This window comes from Poecilia formosa, unplaced genomic scaffold (assembly GCF_000485575.1).
Source record: "Poecilia formosa unplaced genomic scaffold, Poecilia_formosa-5.1.2 Scaffold72, whole genome shotgun sequence".
Taxonomy (NCBI): domain Eukaryota; kingdom Metazoa; phylum Chordata; class Actinopteri; order Cyprinodontiformes; family Poeciliidae; genus Poecilia; species Poecilia formosa.
In genome coordinates, this window is record NW_006800011.1 from 2,108,010 (window position 1) to 2,133,009 (window position 25,000).

General features: G+C 40.2%; 2 protein-coding genes and 1 long non-coding RNA gene across 9 annotated transcripts in view; 1 reads left to right on the top strand and 2 right to left on the bottom strand.

The window, feature by feature from the left end:
- The window catches only part of apodb (apolipoprotein Db), a 5,585-nt gene extending 1,402 nt beyond the window's left edge, over positions 1-4,183 (top strand). The window contains exons 2-6 of one of the 2 annotated variants that reach the window (XR_001662592.1): positions 978-1,093; positions 1,162-1,283; positions 2,141-2,226; positions 3,466-3,755; positions 3,835-4,183. Coding sequence is in view for 1 of the 2 variants with exons in the window: in XM_016673215.1 (XP_016528701.1) it covers positions 983-1,093; positions 1,162-1,283; positions 2,141-2,226; positions 3,466-3,695 (549 nt within the window). In the remaining variant the exon portion in view is untranslated. Of the gene's footprint in view, positions 1-977; positions 1,094-1,161; positions 1,284-2,140; positions 2,227-3,465 lie in introns of both variants that reach the window. The other variant, XM_016673215.1, reaches the window with a different exon arrangement.
- On the bottom strand, positions 4,099-5,911 carry LOC107836646 (uncharacterized). Its single transcript, XR_001662593.1, has 2 exons — positions 5,802-5,911; positions 4,099-5,183 (listed from the first exon to the last, which is right to left on the bottom strand). It is a non-coding gene; the product is annotated as an uncharacterized LOC107836646 (long non-coding RNA).
- A 3,341-nt stretch (positions 5,912-9,252) lies between these two features.
- The window catches only part of arhgap21a (Rho GTPase activating protein 21a), an 81,100-nt gene continuing 65,352 nt past the window's right edge, over positions 9,253-25,000 (bottom strand). For 5 of the 6 annotated variants that reach the window (XM_007555732.2, XM_007555733.2, XM_016673267.1 and 2 more), the window contains 17 exons: position 25,000; positions 24,025-24,127; positions 23,520-23,556; positions 23,131-23,250; positions 22,029-22,328; positions 21,505-21,569; positions 21,265-21,413; positions 21,028-21,170; positions 20,052-20,210; positions 19,843-19,921; positions 19,696-19,769; positions 18,791-18,880; positions 18,575-18,700; positions 18,456-18,497; positions 17,842-17,947; positions 14,260-14,291; positions 9,253-12,306 (listed from right to left, as the gene is read on the bottom strand). The exon at position 25,000 is cut by the window's right edge and continues 143 nt beyond it. In XM_007555732.2, the coding sequence (XP_007555794.1) occupies positions 10,828-12,306; positions 14,260-14,291; positions 17,842-17,947; positions 18,456-18,497; positions 18,575-18,700; positions 18,791-18,880; positions 19,696-19,769; positions 19,843-19,921; positions 20,052-20,210; positions 21,028-21,170; positions 21,265-21,413; positions 21,505-21,569; positions 22,029-22,328; positions 23,131-23,250; positions 23,520-23,556; positions 24,025-24,127; position 25,000 (3,105 nt within the window). In that variant the 3' untranslated portion in view covers positions 9,253-10,827. The remainder of the gene's footprint in view (positions 12,307-14,259; positions 14,292-17,841; positions 17,948-18,455; positions 18,498-18,574; positions 18,701-18,790; positions 18,881-19,695; positions 19,770-19,842; positions 19,922-20,051; positions 20,211-21,027; positions 21,171-21,264; positions 21,414-21,504; positions 21,570-22,028; positions 22,329-23,130; positions 23,251-23,519; positions 23,557-24,024; positions 24,128-24,999) is intronic. The other variant, XM_016673268.1, reaches the window with a different exon arrangement.

The window sequence follows — 25,000 nt, forward strand, 5'->3', positions numbered from 1 at the left end:
CCGCTCCCAACCAAGAACAACCAGTCAGAGCCAGGAGGAGGGTCTTAACGCCGTCAATCACTCTTATGTACTCGTTGCTAAATATGCTAATGATGGAGAGACAACTTTCAGAAGAAACATTTATACACCGATATCTGTGGCTAAGCTAACTACCTTTAGCATTCACGACATGCTATGCTAGCTGCAGCATAACAGAGATCATGAGGTTGTGATTGACAGCGCTAAGACCCGCCTCCTGACTCTGATTGGTTGTTAGCACTGGGAGAAGGCAGAGGAGCTAAATTTGTCACCAAATATCTGTCTCACCATTTTGTCATGACTTAGTGTCAGTTTCTATAAATAAGCTAAATATTATTTTTTATAAAAGTTTAACAAGTCAAATGAATGTATATATTGAAACTTATCTAAAAAGTCTTAAAATGACATTATTTCCCCTCACAGTGAAGTTTCCAGACAGTGTATTTAGGATATTTGTCCTGATCCATGCGCCTGTTCCTCATCCAGCCTCTAACATCGTTAATAAACCCTGTTATACCCACTGCATGTAGTATTCACATATTTAACTATATTTTCATGTTCTGTTTGTAGATCATTACCTTTGCAGAAATGCTTCAGAGCCATTTGCTGCAATAGGAACAGTTTTAAATTATCCTGTCATCCAATTTTCATTTCTCTTCTTAATAAATCTTGATAATATTGGTGGTTTGGGGGTAGATTTAGTCCCGCATATATTACATATTTACTTATTTTCTGTGTTTTATATTACAACAATGAAACTGTGTAGCCAGATTTACATTCTCATTCAGTGAAATTGGTCTGCATTGTGATGTTTCTTGTCTTACTGTAACGTGTTGCTGTACTTTCACCCACAACAAATTCCCATAGTCGAAACTAATCAATGTTTTACCTCATTGATTATCTTCTTTAAACAGGTAATAATTCAACCTTTTCCATATGTTCCTGTCTGTCCCCTGCAGGAACCATGTCTGCCGTCTACCTCGTCCTCCTGCTGCTGCCTCTGGTCTCAGCTCAGACGTTTCACTGGGGTCCCTGTCCCAGTCCGGCAGTGCAGCCCAGCTTCGACGTCCAAAAGGTAAATCCCGTAACAACATGTTAGGAGCACATATGGACGCAAAGTGACCCAGTTGTTTCTGTCCCCAGTATCTGGGACGGTGGTACGAGATAGCGAGGCTTCCCAATTCCTTTGAAAGGGGGAAATGCATCGAGGCGAATTACGCCTTGAGGAAAGATGGAACCATCCGAGTCCTGAACTCTCAGCTGTAGTGAGTAAAATTATTGCTTCTTCATTTGGTTTGATGCTTTGTGTGAAAACTAGAACTTTTCTGGGTCCAAAATTCTGATACTCTTTGTGATACTTTGTCCTGTTATTCTTTTTCTGTCATTATTTTTGCTTGGTTTTCTATCATTTCTGGAAAAAATTAATTTAAAAAATACATGTACAGCACCCGGCTCCAAAGGGAAGAGCGTGCCATGAGTTTTAATGTTGATATAACGTAATACTTATGTAATCTGCAAGATTACATAAGTATTGCATAAGTATCCCATTAGTCCATTATGGGATTTGGTGAAACGCAGAGAAACTTCAACCTTCTTTGAATCTGTATTCAAACTTTATAGCAGAAACTCAACTCTAAGTCTAAATGTTTCATATGACTGTATTAATATTTTATACCTTTCATGGTTTCTACATGATCTAAGTTTTATTATTTTTTATGGTTTTTTTTAGATTTCACCATATATTCAGAAAGCTTCAAAAGGTTCTGCGACTCATAGTTGGATAGTTTCCAGTCATAAGTCACAGTTTTTGCACGTGCTTGGATTACTGTGTGAAATAAAAATGGTGGACATGTGGAAATCCTGTCCCTCCTTTGTTCCAGAAAAGGCGGGAATCCCCATAGCAACCAGTGACTCAGCATTCTTTGGGATCTGTTTTTCTTTTTTTTGCCTAGCTTAGCTGTTTTTCTTCTTTTTTAAATCTGCCAGTCTGGAGTTAGCAGAGAGAAGTTGATGTATGTCGGATAATTTTGCAGAAAATGTCAGGTTTAAAACCATTGTGAATAGCTTTTGTTATTGTTAGTAATTAAATGTTTGCGTGTGCAACTCTGTTTATATGTTCCAGTAAAGATAAAGTGAGCACAGCAGAAGGGACAGCTGTGGTTCCCGATACGAGGGAGATGGCCAAACTTGGAGTCAGCTTCTCATACTGTAAGTGTGTTTAATAAAGAGCACCAAGAGTCTGATAGCAACAAATGAAGAGATGGATGTTAATTTGTCAGTGCTTGAGTTCAATAATGAACAAAAACCCAGAAGTTTCCCATTTTAAATACAGGTCTTGTACACATGTAGCTGGGTCTTCAAAAAAACAAATATCTCAAATAGTATTTGAAAAAATAATATCGTACATGTGGAATCGGTTTAAGAAAAGTGTTTATTTACACAAACCTGCTGAATTTCAACACTGAATGTTGTTTTAAACATGCCAAACCCATAGGGGGCAGTGTAGCGCAAAGCTAAAACCAATCAGTCCTTCAAAACAACCATAACTTCCTGTTAGGAATGAAATATGGAGCCAGGAGAGGTTGGACTACTGTTAAACACAGTGTTAGAATATAAGGTTAATAAAATACAAGACATGCCGATTGGGAATCATGCGAATCAAAAAGTGAACGTTGAATACATCAACGGTCTTCATTTCTGGTTTTAGGGGTTCAGCCAATCAGTGCCAAGGAAAATGAATGGTGGTCCTGGATTGGCCAGCTAATACTGTGTGAAATATCACAGGGCCTCTGTATTCCAGCTTCCCAAACTGCATTTTCTTTAAAATATTTTAGATATGAAACAATCCATGAATAGGCAAATTTTCCATGAATAATTCCAAGTTAACGCTGCATCACATAACTTTTATAATAAGATATGTTGTATATATTTTTGTTAAAATTATTATTATATAGTGACCATAAAATAAAAGACAAATAATCTGTGAAAAAAATCATGCTCCCAGGACTAACTGTAGAAATACACCTCAGCCAGAAACAACCAATTACAGCCAGGAGGAGGGTCTTAGCGCTGTCAGTCACTCTTGTGCTCACCCTTTGCTCTCTGCTATGCTACAGCATTGTTGTTCACCACAACATAGCCTACCAGGGATGCTAAGGGTAGTTATAAATGGCTCTCCACCATTAGTACGTTGAGCTTTGTGTACACAAAGTTGATTGGCAGCACTAAGACCCACCTCCTGGCTCTGATAGGTTGATTCTGACAGCAACAGTAGCTCAGAGAGGACCTTGATCTTTTCACAGATGATCCATCTCATATTATAAAAAATATATGTCAAAAACATATTTTGGTAAAAGTTACAAAAGTACACAAATAGCCCGGTGGATCTGATGTTACCTTGACCTCCTGAATCAACAAATAAACTAACTTTATGGCGTTTGCTCACAGTCACTCCCTACAGCCCGTACTGGGTCCTCACCACTGACTACACCAGCCTGGCGGTGGTGTACTCCTGCACGGATGTCCTCCGCCTGTTCCGAGTCGAGTACGCCTGGATCCTGTCGCGGTCGCGCTTCCCGCTGCCACAGACGGTTCGCTACGCCAAAGAGCTGCTGGTCAGGGAAGGAATCGACATTTCCAGGATGAAGGCCACCGATCAGAACTGCAAAGACAACTAGGAGGCCGCTTCTTAGTCATGTCTCACTATTTCTGCTTAGAAAGTTTGTTTTTATTAATGCGAAGAAATAATATTTTAAGATTTCTGTGTTTAATTGTAGTTATACCTGTTATTGTGATATTTATAAGCACAACAAACTTTATATATTTTGATTCTGCTTTTCTGTTAAATGGTCGCTGATTGAAGATGGAAATATTAACTGAAGGGTTGTTGTTTACTATATTACAACAGTGTAAGTCACATTTTCTGTAATAAATAGTAAATAATGGACAACTGTTTTGTCTATCCTTACTCTGGAGGCTCTATGAACTGTAAAAACTAATTCATTGGGTATTTCTGTCATCTTTTTTAATGACCTGATCCAGTTTTTCTCATTGGATATTGACAACAATATCAGAATGTTCTATTGTAGATTTTATTAATTATTTTCCTCTTTCATGTATCTGTTTGTAAGCTTACCTGTGAAATGCAGCTCAAATCTTTCACTTAGGTTGTTTCTCCAGACATTTATCGGTGTATTAAACTCTGTTACTCTGCTCTTGGCAGTTACTGGTTACCATAGTAACCAGTAACTGACAGCTCCACTGCCCCCCTTTCTCTGTTGCCGTTGGTAACTGTGGTATGTATCCACCTTATTCCTGAGGGGGCTTACCATACACATAATATAAGGATAGACGCCTCATGGACCGCTCTCGCCTATTGTCACTGAACTCATATATTATGGCTTCCCACTCAAAAATCTTTTCAGGAAGCTGTCAGCCGAGATCTTACCTGTCTGATTTAAGATGACAGATTAAAAAAAAGAAAACATAAAATAGGACATAGGTGTCCAAATACCAGGCATCAAGAACAGGTTAGGTGTCTTTCAAGTTTTAGGTGTTTCTCTGGCACAAAACATCTCACTCAATTAATTTTGATGTTACCAGGACTTCATATGATCTGAATGCAGAATGAATGAGGTGGCACCTCAGCCATGTGATTCAAGTGTGTTTAACCAGTTCCACCAAAATGTTGAAGAACATAACCACTCAAGAATGGAGTCAGACGGCCCTTCTGGGATATGTACGTTAAAGTACTCACAAAGCCAAAGTTGACAGTTATTTAAATTTTGATAATATAGTTTTTTATATTTTGGTTTTGAGTCATTCAAAGAATTGATATTCATACCACTGAGCATGACCACAGTGACTGCCTGTCCTGGTTTGATCCTCAAACATTCTGATGGACAATCGCAAATTCTAACTGGGATCTCCACAGGTACAAATCGTGCTAAAGAGGTTGACATGTTGGATGCATGAATGTAAAGAAAACAAAACTTACGCTTTCTCTTCTTATCGGCCACCCTGACTTAAGGAGACGGCATGGTCAGCAGGTGACATGAATGCAGATGTGGCTGATCTATGGGCGGGGGTGGGGGACGGAGAGATGACGGAGTGGGAGGAGAGGCAGCTGGAGAGGTGCTTCTGGGTCTTTTCTTCTTCTGAAAAGACTGAGAGGATGGGACAACAGGAGGAGAAACAGGAACAAGATCAAGCACTATCACAGTCTCTTCCTGGTTCTCTGGTATCATCATTGGATGCTCCTCAGCCATGGTCTCTGTCTGTTCAAAGATCAGGTTCTCAGCTCTTTACTTCTCTTCATCTGGCTTGCAACAGCAATAAATAACATAGACAGGAGGAAAGAAATGTGCCTGTACTGATGCAAGTTCATTTTTAATTCAAGTAAATGACCTAGCTGCAATCAGTGTATTCAGACAGGATTCATAAACAAAACTTTAAAGATCATCACAGCCAAGGAACACTGATGTTTTTAGGAACCCTCCAATTGTACAAAGTGGCAACAACAAGCATTACTATAAATACTATTATGTGACTTTATTACGGCTAATTAAACGTACGATTAGCCTCCAAGAGGCTAATTTAGCTAGCTTCCACCGTATATTCTCCGGCAAAAAAAATGTTACAAACGTATCTTCAACCATTCGAATCACAGTCCTACTGCCATTAAGTCCTAAAACTACCATCAGTAACTTTATAGCTTGACACTTTGGAGTTATTTTTGGTTTTAGAATACAAAAACATTTTGACAGGTGCAGATTTTTACTCACCGGAGTGTAAGTGTCGCATAGGATGACGTCAGCTTATTCTTCTTCTTGGGTTTTTGTGGGATCCGTCCTTATTTTTACTATTTCAATCAAAAATATTAAACGTTTACAGAACAGTTTGCATGCAATCACAAAAGAAAATACATCTGAATTTTTCTTAAATTTATTTGGTGTAAATCATTGATATACTCAAAAATAATTGGTAAATTAAAAAAAAGGCTTTTAAATCAAGTTACAACCACCACAAAAACCCTCCGGTTTTATATTTTACTGAGTTATTTTTTAAATACCGAATTAAAGTCCTTTGACCGATACTGACATGTATTTGTAGTAAATATTCTTAATATCCTGTTAAAACTAGCACATAAATTGTAAATAAAGGTTTTAAAAAATAGAATAGACTCGTGATCTTATTCGTTCCTAGGTCGTCAGTATCGGACGCTTAGGGAACGGTACAGCATTCAATGAGAGAACCCTTCGCGTCAATTATTGACGCGAAGGGGGTTCCCTCTGCGTCAACATGTGACGCTGAGGGAACCTGCCCAAGCGTCAATATGTGACGAGTTGGGAGTGAGAATGTGTTGTGAGGAGGGTTCTACTTCCTGTTTCGTCACTTCCTTCAGTCACACATTCACATCTCCTCCTCAGACTGATCTTATGTTCCTCTAGAACCTCCTGCAGAACAACATCTGCTGAAACAGAAGAAACAACAACTGAAGTAAAAATATTTGGAGTAAAAATATTTGTTAACAGCAGGGTTAACAAAACCATCTGTTCCATATATTTAGCATCACATGATGTGATGCTAAACCATCACATCATGTGATGTGATGCTAAATGATTGGATCAATCTTCAGAAACAGAATATTGTTATGTTGTCAGACAGCATATTTCTGCCTCTGATTTGTGCTAATTGCAGTTTGTATGCAATTAGCTGAGAACAGAGCCTCTTTAAAGCAAAACTATTTACAGCAGCTGGAAATACAGAGATTTAGTTGACAGGAAGATTTATACAACCTTGAATTTCCAAATCTCAACTAAAGACATTGTTGGGTAAAACTAATCATTGTTTTATCATTTTATTTGAGTGTTTTATCTAAATGTGTTCAGTTACCTAACTGGCTCTGACCAGTTATTCTTTAAGGTTCTTTCTGTATCTATGATGTAATTTCCTACTCAAGGGGTCCATCTGTTCTGTTATCTCAGCATTGTTCCACTGAAGAAGGTCATCATAATAGAAGCCAATTCCCAAGGAGAGTTGAGCAGAGCTCACCAATCTTTGATCCTGAGCGGGTTAGAGGTTGTGGATCTCTCCCTTTGCAAAGGAAGGCATAAAAACCTCATTGGTCTAGTGTCTGGTTCTTTACAGGTCTTGAGCTAATTTTAAAAAGCCCAACAGACAACAGAAGGAAGCTCTGATTGGACATGTTCAGTCTCACCTGGAGCACAGCTGCTCTGATTGGCTGTCAGCAGTCCAGCTCCTGTTCTGGGTCGTTTCTCACACTGGGGGCAGGAGAAGGGTCCAGATGGAGCAGACTGGTCCCAGTAGGATCTGATGCATTTTCTGCAGAACCAGTGTCCACAGCTGGTAGAGACCGGATCCACCAGAACCTTCTGACACAAAGCACAGCAGCACGGCTGGTCCTCCTCACCAACGCTGCTCCTCTTCCTCCTTCTGTGAAGACTGGATTCCAGTGTAGAAACATGGATCATTCTTTAATGGTGGAACACCAGTAAACGGGATTCAGATCCAGTTTACATTGATTTAAGCTCTTTATAAAGAGCCTTATACTGTAACAGAGCATTATTTGGACATGATAGCAATGCTAACAACAAGTTATTTAAATTTGTCTTATTTTTTGCTAAAGCTAACTCTTTGGACTTTAATTCTGTGTTCACTTTGTAGTTTAGTTACAGTCCGTCTTTATTGAGTCCAGTTCCTGGTTTAGATGGTCCGGGTCCTAAAATGCACTTGGTTCTGATTTCCATCTGGTTCTGCTCATTTTACCCGTTTCTGGGTTTATTTGTCACCAAAGACATTAAATAAATTATCTGTTGAGACCATTTGGTTTGTGTAAATAGCTAAAAATTATGCAGAATTTACACACAATCTTCTATGAGTAGGTAAAGATTTTAAAAGTCAAATACTTTAGCTAAAAAACTATAGAGTTGTGTTTTTAAAGGACCTTTTTACATCTCAAAATATTTGAATTTACTGATAAATTTAGAGAAGAGATTTTCGTTTAGAATTGGTACCAAGGACCAGAAATTTGACCCAATTGTTTAAATAAATATATTAAAATGCTTTTTATTCAGGTGTTACATTGGGTGTTAACTATTTGATCATAAGACATTTATTTGAAGACATTTTTGGCTCTATTGTGAAGATATGATGTCTGAGGCCGTCAGGTATGAAGATGGAGAGAGCAGGAAGATATGCAGCAAATGGTCCAAAACAGGAAATCAAACCCAGAACCTTCACTAATGACCTGACCTTTAACCTCCACTTTACCTTCTAAACCAGGGATACTTGAAGATCCACAGATTTCAAAACATTAAAGGTCCATTTATTATAAATGGTCAACCCACAAGCCAGAAACTCTCATATTCAAAATTTATTTTCACTCAAAACAATAATCAAAAAAATTGAAAAAAATGTGGGGTTTAAAAAAATTATTCTGAGTGAGCACTGCTTTGTTTCTGTTGTTGAGGAAAGGCCTTTTCAAAATCCCACAAGAGATTAAAGAACGTCTCGAAAATGCATGAAATAATCAAAGCAAATAATTTAGGTATATTTTTGACGAGGGAATAACATTATTTCAGTTTGTCTAGAGCATACAACTATGCATATGTAAGATATTTTATTAGTAATTTCTTTCTGCAGGTCTATTTTGTTATAGGAAAGTATTGTAATATTCAAACCCGCAATTTAGCAAGATATGTAAATCAGAGCTGGACCACCAGACATATTTCGTCTTTACAGAATTACACAATTAAAAATATAAACAACTCGTTGATATATCACTAGTAATATATCGATGGTCAAACAAACCATGGAGGTTAGCTTTTCAATTCTAAAAAATAAAGAAAATAGAAAAGAACATTTGCTCGTCCATTTCTCAATTTGAAGCATCAATTTTTCCCGCGGTCGCCATGATTGTCTGTCCGTTTATCATCTCACCCCGTTTTATTTCCGACATTTTATTCATACTTTTGTAAGCAGAAATACAATCTACTGTGATTTAGTTCTTCCCGTGGACTTTGATTTTTATTTGTAAAACTGAGTGACGGACCGGACAAAACGGCACCGAGGTTCCCCAATAATGTTTATGATAATGGAGGACAATATGAAGACACACAAACAAAATGAAAACCAACACTTCCAAACTCTAGAAACCCTGTTAATGTGCAACAAGACAAATTAAGCAACAAAAATATGCAGGAAGACAGAATATATATTTAAGATTTTTATTTATTTCCAGTGTTTGTTGGGACGGGGGAGCACTGAACTCATGCTCTGTTGCAGCAAACATTCGTATCATACAGGTTTAAAACCCAGTTTATATATTTTTCCCCAGTTAAAGGCGCTGGTGCCTTTTACTGCACTTTAAAAACACAAGAAGGGCAAGAAAATAAAACGTCATTGTAGATTTGACTGAAAACTGGATTTCTGGCTTAAAACAGTCCTGTGAATAACTTTATAAAAACGACTTTTAAAAAGAAAACAAAGGAGGCACTTTTCTTTTTTGAGATAAAAACAACTTCCACAAGTAAAAACAAACCTTTTTTTGGAAATAAAAACTAATGTACCAAAGAATTACATACGATAGCGTCAGCATTTCATCATTACCGTTTCATAGCCCGCTTTTTTAGGGATAAAACTATAACCATCCTCCAGTTGTCCCAGCTAATATCTGGCTGATGTTTATGTGCTGCGGAAATGAAACTTCCCGCAGTACGCAGCTCAGAAAGCAGCCGTCGGTACTCCTACGTACTTCAAGTACAAACAGAACAAAAACAGACAGTATTGTCACAAGCGTCTAGCATTAGCCCAGAAAGAGTGACGCTAGGGCTGGGCGAAATGGCGCAAAATAAGAGGGCTTTTATATGTACCAGGTCCGAATTTAATAGATCTTGTTTCCGCTTATCTAAAATTTGACTATTTTTTATTTCACTTCTGTGAGTTGCATGACAGTTGTAGGGGTAGGGTATGATTTTTTAATTTAATTATGAGGGGGGGAAAAAAGTCAATATTAGCAGAATAAAGGTGCAATTTTGCGTATGAATCGTCCCTTTAAAAAATCTTTTAAATTATCATGATCTGACGTAAGCAGCTCAGTTTGTGTAGTACTTTAAATAAATCAATTGCACGATCGTTTCATAGTCCTGCTACTCAATAATTTGGTGCTAATGTGTTAAAAGTGATTTCATTATTTGTAAAATTTACATCAACATTTTAACAAAAATTGATACTTTATTCTCCTAATGTTACGACTTTATTTTGACAATATTCCAACTTTGTTGTGGCACAACTTTATTCTTATATTTAAAAAAAAAAATCATAATTTTACCCTGACATTTAATCACGAAGTTGACCTAAATTCAAAAGTAAAAATAAATAGAAGTTGTAAAAACAAGATGGCGGCTTTGGGCGAGCTGACGTCACTATGAACCATGGAAACCCCAGGAGTGAAAAAAAATTTACCATTTTCCAACAATAAAATCTTCAATAACCATAAATGGAGGAGTCGCCCAGCCCTAGGTGATACATTCTTCATACATGAGGAAGAACTGAACCATGTGATGAAGTAAAGACTCTCGGGTCGGTTCTGCAGGAGAAAGTTCACGATTCCTTTCCGTCTCGGTTCCAGTATGGCAGAGAACTTCATCATCTTTATTAGTTTAGTAACAATCATCAGAGCTTATACACAGTATGTACATTAGATACAGAAAGTATATTTTAGTATAAAAATATTGTGCTAAAATACACACATTTACGCCTGAACTCACTCTGGTCGGGTCTGTCCGTCTACAGGTACTGGTAAAACCGTGAGCGGGTCACCTGCGCTCCGGACAGTTTGTGCGGGTGAGCGTCTGATGTTGGTGCGGTTTTATTTGTGTCCCGCATCCCGCCTCCGTTAACCTGTTCTGCGGTCGCCAGCGGAGGTTTTTCCGGAGCTTCGGGATGATCGTCCTCCGGCTCAGCTTTGGGCGCTACCGCCGCGCTCGGTTCGGGTCCGCAGAGCCGCTCGTGGGTAATCCAGTCCCGGAAGGAAAGGTCCTGAGAGGAGCACCTGGGTTTGAGACGGCCCAGCGCCGACAGGTCGGCCGTCTGGTCGACGCCGCCCTGCTCCCGCCAGTCGTTAATGACCGCCAGGTCCGCGAAGTCTCTCTGCCCGCCCATGGTGTGCCTCCGCCGGATGTTCTTCTTCTTGCTCCGAGCGTCGGGCGTCTGGCTCTTCGTGGCGAACATGTCGTCGGCGGACGATCGGATCCTGAACCTCAGCCGCTCTGTGATTTTCAGGTGCCAGGCCGGTTCGGCCCGCTCCGACTCGCTGCGTGAAGACGAGCTGATGCTGCTCGATGACCGGCCTTTCTTCATCACCTCCAAGACTCGAGACAACCGGCTGGAAGACTCGGCTCTCCCCTCCGTACCCGCCGCGCCCTCCGCCGAGGAGTCGCTGTCGGTTTTATGCCGCAGCGACCACCGTCTGGACAGAGTGTCGCACTCGATCATGCGGTGTGTGGGGAAAAGGCGGCGTGCTTCCTGTTTCTGTGCGCCGGCGTTGGGTTTCTCCTGACTCTGTGTGGGACGAGGCGTGGACTGGCCGCTGCCGCCTCCCGGCGCGAACACCGGGAACTCGCCTTCGCTGTCCGTCTCCATGGGTCGGCCTTCGCTGATGAGCTCGCTGCGCTCGTCGTCGGCCTCCTCCCCGCCCTGCAGCTCCGGACTCAGCACGCCGGACTCGGCGCCGGTCAGGAAGGTGATGGAGGATGTGGTGGAGTAGTCGGAGGTGATGGAGCTCACCTCGGCTCCGGCCGACGCCGACAGGTCCAGGAAGGCTCCACCGGTCCACTTTTTGGGCCTTGATCTGGGGACGGACGCCCCGGAGCTCATGGTGCCGAGGTCAGAGGTGATTTCCTCCAGCTGGGACAGTGGATCCGACAGGGAAATCTTCCTCTGCGCCGCCGTTTGGTCGCCGATGATTGGCGACGGTGAGGGCCGCCGGGGTGGAGTCTTCTCTTTCTGGAATAACGAGTTTCTGTGGATGGTTCTGCCATTCTCCTTCCTCTCCTCGGCTCTCAGTTTGTCGCCCTGCAGCGGGTGGTGGTTCGGCTTTTGCCCCGAAGGAACCTCCTTTCTGGAGAAGACCGCGTCCAGATCGTCGTCAGAGCTGCTAGGCTGCGGTTTCTCCCTTGACCTCCCCCTTTTGCGGCTGGCGGCAGCAAAGATGGAGGAGACCAGGAGGTCTCGGCTGCACTGGTCCTTCCCAGAACCCCAGGAACCCTGCAGTGAAAAATGGAGATCGGGCAAAGAAGAGGAGAAGAATACAAAAATGAAAAAAGTTGAACTTTGTAAAGACAAAGAGAAAAAAATCCCTCATTCCTTAAATCAGTACTCCACCTGCTCCAGAGACGCACCGATCAGAGAGAGAAAGAGGAACATTAGCGGCATCGTAGCAGGATGCACATCACTACTGTCGCCATGCAGCTTTACAGCAGATAAAGCAGAAGCTGCACAAGCACCACCATGAAGCTGAGCAGGAGAAGCGAAATGGAACAGCAGCGCCTCCTTTTAATCTCCACTGACGACTGAAATCCAGCTCACTGTGGCTTTTAATGTGGCAGGGATACGGCCGTGTGCTCTAATATTATTTCATCAAGTCAGTTTTTATCTGTATTCTGCTAAATTACATCAACGAGGTCCTCCAGTTTTTACTATTTCACGCAAAATCAACAGTGAGTTTATTGCAAATTTTCTGCCAAACGTTAAAACATTGGATTAAAGTGATGCCAACTCCCACCTGCAGGTGGCAGTATTTCTTCCTTCTACTACACTGCTGCCTCACCTGATGTCAAGTTAATCAATATAGTATCAGAGTTATATTTACAGTCAAATGTAAACATAAATGTAGATAAATTTATTGGAAATAATTCTAAAACAGCACTAAATTTTTTTTATTTTGTTTACAAAATAATTACAAAAACAATTATTTTAGTGTGTAATAGACAAAAATGTCTATTACACACATTATGCACCTGGCTAATCAGAGAAAAAAACATATTTAACAAAAAGTCCTCCAATTTAAATAAGGTTAATGTATAAAATAACAGCCAAACTTTATCAAAAATACACAGAATAAATTAATTACATTGTAACAATACAATAAAATTTAAAAAAATATTCCTGCTACATTTTCTGGATTTTAGTAAATAAAAATAATTTTGGTCACTAACGTTCAACAAGAAAAGTTTGATTTGATTTTATGTCAGACAGCGAGATTTTTTCTTCTTTTTATTAGCTGTATGAAAATATCTGGTTTAAACTGTTAATGTTTTCTAAATTTAGGCTTTTAATCCAACGTTAGGTTTCACTTTATTACAAAACTGTGCAGCTTAAAAATCAAACTCTTTCAAGGACTTTATACAGAAATCAAGCACTTTCCAAACCTTAAAAACACCGAAATGTAAAGCATTTCCAAGGATTTCAAGCACTCGTATGAATCCCGTTTCTTCCACTTTCTCCCTAACATGAATCTATATCACAATATCGTCTGCAAACATGATGATACTCCAGCAGGAAGTCCAGCTTCAGCTCCACCGTCTTCCTGTCCGTCATGAATAGACGGAGCGTGAAGATAATCTCACCTCCCGCACACCTCACCACTGTCTCACTACACCACACTCAGAAATCTGAAGTGATGTTTCGCGGAACTAAGAAGATGAAAATGGAAATAAACGTATTTGCGGATCTAAAAAGGAGGAGAAATATGCAATAAATAAATTAGTATTGTTAAATAAAAAGCAGTGCAATGTTTCTGTAAGTTTTATTGCATCAACTGGGTCAGAAACAGCAGATCTCTCCTCTTATGTAATAACGTTTACTGTATATTGTCCCTGTTTAAATAAAATAAATCGTATTAACAGTATACTTAATATTCTTATTTATGATGTTTCACTCCTCGATATTACTAATTAGGATTCTCTCACTTAAACATCTTTGCCATCATAGGCAGATTTATTTCTTTAATTTAGCTTTTAACTCAATTTTTTGTGGCATAATAACAGAAACTTGCTCTTGTTATTCAGTGAAAACGTGAAACTTGATGCTTTTTATTCAGATCAAATAAGGATTTTTTAAAAGCAGAGCCAGCGATTCCAGGCTGTGAAACCTTCAAAGCGATTTTCATGCGATTTCCTTCCTGTAATCCTAAACGACCAGCGACCTGGACACACTCACCTTTGATTTAGCTGAGTCACTAGTTGGTGAATCTGTTGGGGGGAAAAATAAGAGCAAAATGACACGTTAGATGATCTTACATGAGAATAAATAACACAAAAGAGGAGGTGCAACACTGGGGAACGGATTAAGAAGAAATAAAATGTTATGTTGATGAGTGAGAGCATGGAAACGATGAGGTGGGAGGAGATTAGACGAGACCGATGAGCAGACAAGAGGCCATGCAAGCAGACAAACAGGTGAGCTCCATGTTACACCTGAACGGGACGTCTGAACGACACACCTGAACGTGAAAACGATGATGAGAGAAACATTAGTAGTGAACAGCAGCAGATAATGTGCCATGCAAAGAAGATGATGACAGTTAGAGGAAAGGACACTGATCTTTTTTGGCTGAACTTTAATAATAATTAACCCAGAAATCAGTTTGTTGTGTCAATGTCAAAAAATGAAACGGTAGACGGTTTCTAATAACTTGAACAGGTCAGGATCAGTCTATAGGCTATATAAAACCTTTTCATTACATTTCTGCTCAAAATCTGCATTAGATTATGAGATTTTAGTCTGGTCAGTTCTGCTTATTTTGAGCTGTTTTAGGGCGTCTTGTTGTTGGCCATGCCCCCCAATTCAACATTTACACTCGCACGGAAAATGGCTGCAAACAGGTGTGCAATTACACAACCGTACATCTTTGAAAAGCAGAAGTTTAGCCTCCTGCACAACTCACAAGAATTCAGGTTTCTGAATAGTAAGTCAACTGGTCTTTTCCAGCAGTCATTATACAGTGATTCCATCGGTAATACTAGCTGACCAAAGGTGTTGAAGCTCTGCTCGGGTTGCTAGGTAACGGGGCTGAGTTCCACTTGGGTTGCTAAGTAACGGCGTAATGCGGCTTAGCAATCAGGAGGTTTTTGAAATGGCTAATTTTCCAGACACCAAGACATTAATTAGCTTTTTTTTTAAAGCTTGGGCTGATTGCAGAAGCAGTGGAAACCCAAATGAAAGTACAAAAAGTATATAATTTATGCATATTTAAGTATATTTGGTGTTTTAAGTATTAAAATAGGCAATTTTAAGTTTTCTTAAAGGGGGTCTGAAAGTTCAACTATTTCATCCTATGGTAGTAAACGTACACATCTATCAGATATGACGTGTAACAGGCCAACTAGTGAATAGAAGTTATGCTACTCTGAAATTTTGGTACTGCAATAAAAGACAATACAATTCTTATGTTTTTTACACACATTTGCCAGTGAAACTTTACAGGACATAAAGTTTGAACAGTAACTGACCTGCTAACAGAGCAGGCGATTCAGCGCGACACAATTTTGAGGTGAGATGAAACGAGACACAAATACGACAAAGATGGCGACTGAAATAAAAGAAAAAGTGACAGGGGGGTCACAGAGGGGCTAGCTATATGAGAAGAGAGGACGCTACATGAGAGAGATGAGTGTGGGTGAGGGAACCTATGGTCAGTGATTACCTCATAATAATCATTTCCAGCTTTAAAATTTGTGTTTTGTAGCCGAGCCCCCCTCCGCTCCCCTTACATACAGTACAGATGAGGGTAAATATGTGCAGGTAGGAACCATACCATGCTATCTCTCCTGCAGGCCAGCTTGTAAGACAGTGAGGAGAGACAGCGGAGAGCCTTTCAGACAGCAGCACCGGCCTGCGTTAGGTAAACTCTGACAGAAAACCCGCTACACCGGGGGACTGTACCGTGTCGCCGCTCTGCTTCCCCCCCAGGGTTTCTGTTGCTTTATCTCTTTTTTTAAAGCTTTGCCTCATCTTTCTGGGGTTTAAAACACCTGCGGGTTCCTGCAGACTAGGCAGCTACAGTGCCGGCAACAATCCTCCTTCTTCCTACAGTTCCAGCTGTTCATTACAGAATCCATCAGAGACATCACGGCGTGATAGACTCCGCCCACTTGGCCTGTGTCAAGATCAGTATGTGTGAATGCTGGGAAAGCCGTTAGGACACCCGACAGAGCCTCACTAGAGACAGAGGGATCAGAGGTCGCCTTTTACTGTGAAAACATCTGCACTGATGTGGAAAGAACATGCCGAGTTAGTGCAACAGTAGGCAGGGGGATCAGGGGAGGGGAGCACAGCCCAGGTCAACATCACATGTTTTATCCTTTTACTTTACCAACAACATCAGCGCCCTGCAGGAAGTATCTACACACCTTGAACATTGTCATGCGTTGCGTTTTAGAGAGATTTTAGGTGGTAGATCAACACAAAGTAGCATATTGTTCAACCATTTTAATTTTCGACACAGCTAGAACTTGAACTACTTGGACGATACGACCGGAAATATCAAGATACAAGCGTTTCATATCAGTCACTACCAATAGTTATTGATTATTCTTTTGTTTTAAATATCTGAAATACTGAAAATGGGAAAAACATGGGGTGAAAACCTTTCCCATTTTCACCCCACGTTGTTTTCTATTTTAAGCAGTTATGAGGCAGAGTGGCAAAACCTTAAATTGTTGCTGCACAAGTTACTCAAATGGTTGTTGCTAGGTAACCAAAAAAATGAGGGAGTTGCTAGGTAACCAAAAAATGTGTGAGTTGCTAGGTAACCAAAAAATGAGTGAGTTAGTTGATTGCACCAATTTAGGATTCAGCATTCCAGCGTTCATACCACCTTTTCTTGTTTGTGGTACGAAATTTGGACTTAGGTCCCAGATTAAGAAATCTAATAAATAAATAATAAATAAATAAATAATAAAATAACTTATGTGATTATTATATTTTTAAAAAAGTGTGTGTGCAAATAACTTATGAGACAAAGTTGGCTGTGAGAGCTGAAGTTTTTCATCTGCCTACATCTCCCAGAATGCTGTGTGGTTTTGGATTGTAATTCAGTGAAATCAGGCGTACTTCCTGTTTCAATATGGCCGCTCCTCGCATCAACAGTAATAAAATGTCATGGCAAAATGTTTACTTTATAAGACACAAATGCAAAAGAGTTTCTAAAGTCAATGTTATATGTAGCGCCTGCAAGTCTAAACTGAAAGAAATTAATGTTAGCTTATGTTTGTAAAAGGCAGTGCTAACAACGTTTATGGGCGTCTCCGTGTTGAAATTATGACTTTTTAACTGAAATGCTGAATTAAAACCAAAACATAAAAAAAAAAAAAAATCAACATCTCTAGAAGATAAAATCAAAGTTACAACTGAATTTATTTTACAGTAACTATGAAGAATCATGTTGATGTAACAAAAAACAAAGCGTGAGCTGCTAGGTTTAAAAAAAAATATATATATATTTTTTTCTGCACTTTAGCCTTAAGAGCTACTTTGTGTTGCTCTATCACATAAAATCCCAATAATACAGATAAAAAAAAGTTCAAGGAGTATAAATAATTTTGCAAAGTGTATCAAGAAAATCCAGTAAAACAGGAAACAGCAATTTGTTTGCATCCGTTTTAGAGACGCAGATAAATTGCAGAAGCCAAAGAAGCGAAGGGAGAAGCTCGGGGAGAAGCTGCGCCGTCATCAATATCGATTTAAACGCTTTGGGCCGGGACAGAGGACGGCTCGCCCGCGGCGGGGGAAACGCGTTACCTGATACGTCGCCCTGCGACGTGCCAGTGCGGCCGATGTTGGTGAGCAGGTGGTCGATGTTGGGGACGGGCTGAGACTCGATGGCGCTCTCTTCGTGGGAAACGGTCTGAAAGAGCAGAGCGAAGTTTGACCGCAGTTATCCATACGGAAATGAAATGACAAACTACCACACATTTAAACAACAAAAAACTATTTTTAGACAACGTAAAGAGCAAAAGGCTCCGTTTCACTACATGTTTATATCAAATTAATCTTTTTTAAAATGTATTTCATAATACATTACTTTTCTCCTTATCAAATGTTAAGATATTACATAATATTGTAATGAATCTGATTTCCTACTGGTATGAAATTAATAAACACAAAAAAAACTATTACCACCATACGGTGCCCTCCACACTTCAACAGAGAATAGAAATAAAGTTGTAATAAAACGATAATAAAGTCACAATGATAGAAGAGTCATTTTATAATACATGGAAAATAATCCAAAATTTAAATGAGGAATACTGTGAAGTTTTACTCTTGTATCAGTTTTACAAATAAAAACCTTCATGTTTTAACTAAATGTTTCTCACTGAACTGCCTTCACATCCTGAACGGCGTTAACTCACCACTGGTTCTCCATTCCCATCGTCAGTGAAAAACCAGTCGTACTGAAAGGAAACAAGACGCTATGAAAGCCAAACTTCCAGTTTTTAATGTTTAAAAGGACGAAGGATGAGCGGCTCACGTTCTGAATGAGCGTCTCCACTATCTTGTACTGGTCGGGCATGTGGGTCACCATGTGGGTCATGTTGTCGTCGGTGGTGCGCACCAGCGTGGGGCCGAACACGATGGCCAGGTTCCTCGGCTCCATCTGACAGGAAACGGAAACCAGAGGCGGGTTTACAGTCTAAACTACGTCTAAAGCTAAATTAAAAAGGTGTGAAAGTTATGAGGTGGTAACCTTGTTTTTCTCTGAGTTCTCAGCTACAGTTTTCAGATGAGCTGAGAGGAACTTCAGCGTCTCGTAGTGATGATCCGGGAGCTCATGGAGCTGCACAAAATATACAAATATGACAATTTCTAGATTTCCAAAGGATGGACGGATGGAAAGTTGGATAAATAGTTAATTGTATGAATAAAAAGTTAGTTGGACAGATGGGAAGATGGATGGATGGATGGACAGATGGGAAGATGGATGGATGGATGGATGGATAGACAGATGGGAAGATGGATGGATGGTTTAGATGGTTGGTTGGACGGTCGGTCGGATGGATGGATGGACGGACGGTTGGATGGAAAAAGGATGGATGGTTTGTTGGATGGACAGATGGAAGATTGGAAAGAGGTTTGTCAGATGAATGGATGGATGGTTGTTGGATGTTAGATGGATGGACGGACGGATGGTTGGATGGATGATTGGAAAGAGGTTGGATGGATGGATGGATGGATGGTTTAGATGGTTGGTTGGACGTCGGTCGGATGGACAGACAGACGGACGGACGGTTGGATGGACAGATGGATGATTGGAAAGAGGTTGGATGGATGGATGGATGGTTGTTGGATGTTAGATGGATGGACGGACGGTTGGACAGATGGATGGTTGGATGGATGAAAACAGGATGGATGGACGGAAAGATGGATGGATGGATGGATGGATGGACAGATGGATGAAAACAGGATGGATGGACAGAAAGATGGATGGATGGAAAGATGGATGGATGGATGGTTAGTCGGATGAATCCTGACCCAGTCTGACCGGTTCTGGCCAGTTCTGACAGAACCAGCCGACCCAGAGTTCTACAGTGAAACAGAACCCTGAAAACCTTGTTCTTGTATTCTGAGGTGAGTTTCATGAGTTTTGCTCACCAGCCTCTTGAGCACCTTCAGTCTCTCCATTGGATCTTCTATCCTGTTGGCTTCTATAAAATCTGCGTACCTGTCTGCAGGGAGAACAGTCTGTTATAACTGCAGTTCACCCCTTCGGCCACCAGGTGGGGCGCAGAACCAGCTCACCGTTGGTGAACAGTGGCTCAGGAAGCTTTCGAAAGAAGGACTTCAGTAAGCTGCTGATCACATTGAGGTCCCTCCATTTCTGCAAGAGAAACGATCCAAAATATTGATTTCTTTATCCTGAGGGTCAATAAGTGGCAGGTGTTACTCTAACCTAACAAGGACGGAGCCCTGCAGGTGTTCTAGGATTCAGATCGATGAAGGACACTTACGTCATCCTGGATATCGATGTCGCCCATTCCCTTGTTATTGAGCTCCTCCTGCATGTTGGAGATGGCAGCATTATTCCCAGGGACCCTGTAGATGCCCGTGTACTCCAGGCCTCTCTCCTCCACCAGCTTGCAGCAAACCTCCACGATCAGAGGCACAAACTGGAGGACAGAGAAGAAAACACATAAAAAACTGATATGACCTCACCTTTAGGTGCTTAATAGACAAATGAACAGCACAACGCTCATTTGATTCAAACACATTTTATATATGAAACCAGATTCTTACATTCATTTTATAAAAGGACAAATGGGTGTTACGTTCTCACTGTCTGATATCAGATTGGGTCCAAAAACGGATGGTTGGAAAGTTAGTTGGATGGATGGATGGATGGAAGGAAGCAGATTTTGATCCTTAAAGCTGACCTATTATTCCTCCTTGAACAGACTGGGATCGGTTTTTGGCCGATACAAAATATGTTAATTATATTTTTTACACAAAATCAATGTTAAATAATCAGATGTTGTTCTGCTCCGTTCTGCCTATTGTGAACTCCTTTCAGAATGAGCTGTTTAGGGCGTGCTGCCTCTTTAAATCCAAATAAGCTGCTGTTGGCCACGCCCCCCAAATGGCTACAAACAGAAGCTCAGTTATACAACCGCACATCTTTGAAAAGCAGAAGCTGGATCGTGAGTCAACCACAGCAGCCATAAACCAGCTGACCAAACGTTCCGGAAGCTCGGCTTTGGTTGCTAGGTGACGGGTGAAACTCTCCTTTGGTTGCTAGGTAACGGGGAAGTGCCTACTGATTTGTGACTTTGCAAAGGCTCATTTTCCAAACGCCAAAAAACACGAACTTACTGCCAGAAGCAGCTGGGTGTGTTTTTTTAAGGAGCTTGTTGAGGATGGAGACTGAAGTATTTATTGGAGCATGTTCTAAAGAGCGTTTGGAGCCAACTGTGGACAGACTGGCCTCACCTTGTTGGTCTGAGCTGGAGGACAGTCATCCAGTCTGACTCCAAATGTGACTCCAGGAGACGGCTTCTTCTCAAACGGTTTTCTCATCAGCCCAGGGATGCCTTTCCTCCATGTCCCCTTGTCTTTGGGAGGGCTGGTGTCATCTGCACACAGTGAGTAGCATCAGCACATACTGAACCCTGGCGCTTTTTTAGTCTGGCTGAATGGAAACCGTGACTTAAAGGGGAAGTTTCCCACCTTTGTGGATTCCCTTCCTCTCCTGCTCTGGTTTGGGTGAGTGCGGACTCGTTGCTTTGGTCTCTCCTTTGCCCCCCAGCAGCGTCTGTCTGATGCTGAGCGACTGGCGCGACGCCCTGGGCGACGGCTCGGTCTTACTGCCTGTCGGACTGGAGGAAACCATTAAATTAATGACAAACTGAGATTTCAGTTCAGATCGAAAGGCTCTAACCACCAAAGACGTCTCTGTTGTCTCCTCACCTCATCAAGGTGTTGTACTCCTTGATCCTCCGACTGATGAGGTCATGGCTGGTGAAAGCCGCGTTCTAAAAGAAAGAGAAGAAGAAAATAAGATGCAGCAGTTTAGAGCTGCAACTAACGATTATTTTAGCAATTGATTATTATTGTCCAATTTTTTTATACCAGAATCAGTTTGTTTTTCGTGCTTTCTTTTCTAAAAAACGAAATTACAAGTCACAGGAAATATTTTTAAAAGTGGCTTTTGTTTTAATAATCCCTTCTGTGAGTTTTACAGATTAAGGCCAGGCTGTGAGAATTTTTGTGTCACTCGGAAACCCAAAAAGTTTGTTGGTGGAAAATAAAAATAAAAAAAATCCAGATTTTCCAAAAACTAAACCTTCAAATTAAAAATCAATTGATTGAATTCAGTTCCTTCAGAAGTGCATTCAACTGCATCACTTTAACATTTTTAGATGGAGATAGCTGCACCAACTCAAGGCCAAACATGCAAACAGTGATGATCTCAGCAAAGGGTGAAGATGAACCTCCTCATCCAGGTTGCTGCTCTCCTGTATGACTCGGATCCAGGCCAGCATGTCCTCCCGGTCCTCCGCCTGGAACAGGTACTCGCAGTCCGACGTGGTCAGCCTCAGGACGTTTTTGCGCTTCGTGTCGCTGTAGGAGATGTCGATCAGGCAGGCCTTGATGCTAATCTGCAGCGGCTCCTCTATGGTCTGGCAGCTGGCGTGGGCCTGGCCCTCCTTCTTGTCTTTGTACAGGCAGAGGTAGTGGCCTCTCAGCACGGCATACATCTGTTTCCACTGCCGGTTTCCTCCTCCGACTCGCTGCAGGGGGAAAACATTGACTTCATAGTGTACCCAAAACAGTCGGCTGTTACTGTCAATATAACTACAGTAGATCAGGTGTGTGTTTCCTGCAGGTTTCACCAACTCAGATTAAAGACTTTTTAAAACCTCGAAAGACCTTAAAAGTCTTTAGACTTAGACTTTTTAAGGTCTTAAAAAGTCTTAATTCATTATTAATTTTAGAACTATTATGACCTGCATCATGACAAATGTATTAGGGCTACAACTAACAATTATTTTAGTAATCTGTCAACTATTCTGATGATTAATCAATTAATTGTATTCTACAGTTTTTTCCTTTAACCACTTAAGTCTCTTTTAAACAATATTAGGTATTTAAAATGCAAATAATAAATAATCAAATGCCGTTTTTAACTAAAAATTAAACCTTTTACTGTCTAAAATTCAACAAGATATAATTCTTTAAGTAAATCTGAACAGGGTGGAGCTAAAACTGCCACTTGAGGAGTTTTGGCTAAAACATATTTACAACAGTGTTTTAATCTGAAATGCACAATGTATAAATTTTTGTACGAGTTTTGTTTAATTATTTTCTTTCAGTAAATGATCTTTTTGAGTCTAAATATTCCAGTTAAAGTTTAATCAATAACTAAATTAGTTCATGATTATTTCAGACCTAATACATATATACTTTTATTTTATCTATTTATTTTTTTTAATATTTGTCAAAATTTGCATTTACACCTCATAGTTAGTTAGCTAGCAAGAGTATATTGGCAGATAGCTACCTCCATCTTTATTATGCAGAGAGAATACACACCTTTCCCTTATCTGCATGAAGCTGCTTCAGATGTAGCAAACCCTCCTTGGTGGCGTCGCAGAAGACGTCTGATGAGGAATCTCGTCTGGACCCAGAATCTTCTGATGACCTGTCTACAGCCTGAAACATAAAAAATAAATAAAATACTAACAAACATGCAAAATCTGGCCAAGTTAGCAAACATTTTTATAAAAGAAAAACGATAACATATTACCTTTCCTATCAATGATTTACTTGGCGTTGACTATATAGCTGTCTGTGTTTTTCATAATATATTCACATTGCAGTAGGAGAACATTAATCTTGTGGGTGTGAACTAAAAGACTGATAAACTACAGAGGAAGACATGCGGATAAGCAGGTTATATAAGGACAGACGGGAAAACGTACCTTCCTCAAACCTTTCAGTCCAGGAAGCAGAGACCTCCTGAGTGCAAGAGACAAAACATGAAATTTTAGGAGACTTGAAAGAGCTGCTGCATTTTCAGTGGTTTGGAGTTCTGTTTGTTGAAGCTGTGTTGGTGGTTCAGACAAACATCAACGTCTCTCTAGAGTGCAAGTGAAGCCTGAGCAAACAAACACTAAAATCCAGAGAGTTTGATTATATTTAAGGAGGCCAAAATGGCTTGGTTACTGTTGCTGCTGGGAGATTTAAGAGCCGAACACTCACAACAAATAACAAGACATTAGTTGTTTTCATTTTACAGCCAGACAACTGGACATCGCTTAAACTGGATGGTGAATTTCAATTCGATCAACGTTTATCTTTAGTCACATGTTGATTCTGTGACTTAAGACATTTAAATCAAAGAAAAAAAACTTTTTATTAATCTATCATAAACGTACAAGTGTAGGAATGAGGTTAAATTTCACTCAGACAGTGGCTGTAACTCACCCTCTGCTCTCCTCATGGTAATTATCGATGCCTTCATCGTATGATTTGGACCGCTCAGATTTGGTACCAGAGTCTGACCCGATAACTGAGAGATGAAGAGAATCTATAAAAGAAATGGACACAAATATATTAAACATTCATTTATTTTAAACAAGATATTTAAATTAGAGATGCAAGTTATCGATTAATGAGTTGATCTAAAGTTGATTAATCTTATCAAGCGACTGGGGCCATTTTCTTAAAAGCCCAAGATTTCTTTTGTATCAAGAGAGCTAATCGTCTGACATAAAGGTTTAAATTCTTCGTAATATACTGAATTTAAATAAAAACTAACATTACTTTTTCAGCCGTACTAAATACTGGCTGTGGTCTCGATTACATTATTAAACTTAAAGAGATTTTATGAAATATTACAAAACCAGAGCAAAATATGTGAAACACTAATTCCCAGTGAATATAGAGATTTTTTAAAATATAAAATTACTGTCTGTGGTGTGGTATTAATGTTAAAACATCGCTCATTAACTCACGACCGCTTTTCTGTCGTCACATCATCCTCGCCTTCGAAGCAAATTTGTAATTTTTGGTTGATAAACTGACGTTGCTCCGTCATGTAGCGCTACTAAAGTGAAACTTAAGGAGCTAATCGAGTGTTTATATTTTAAAACAGAACCGCATTAAGTGAATTTTGAATTTTGACGGACTCTGTTAGGACCGTTCCTCTTTCCCGTTCCGATAAGCTCCGCCATCTTTGTTTCTGTCTGTGTCTAAGAATGAACAACGGCTCAGCTCAAGGAGGACCAGCGGCGCCCTCTGCTGGACGGCGGTCAAACTACAACACTAACAACAGATCTAAGCGGACGTTATTAGTTAATCTATTGAAACTAATTTTAATCTAATAAAACATTAATCGATAATTAATCATTAGTAGATTAATGTTTGCTTTCCTAATTTAAATTAATCTGTTGACAGTACC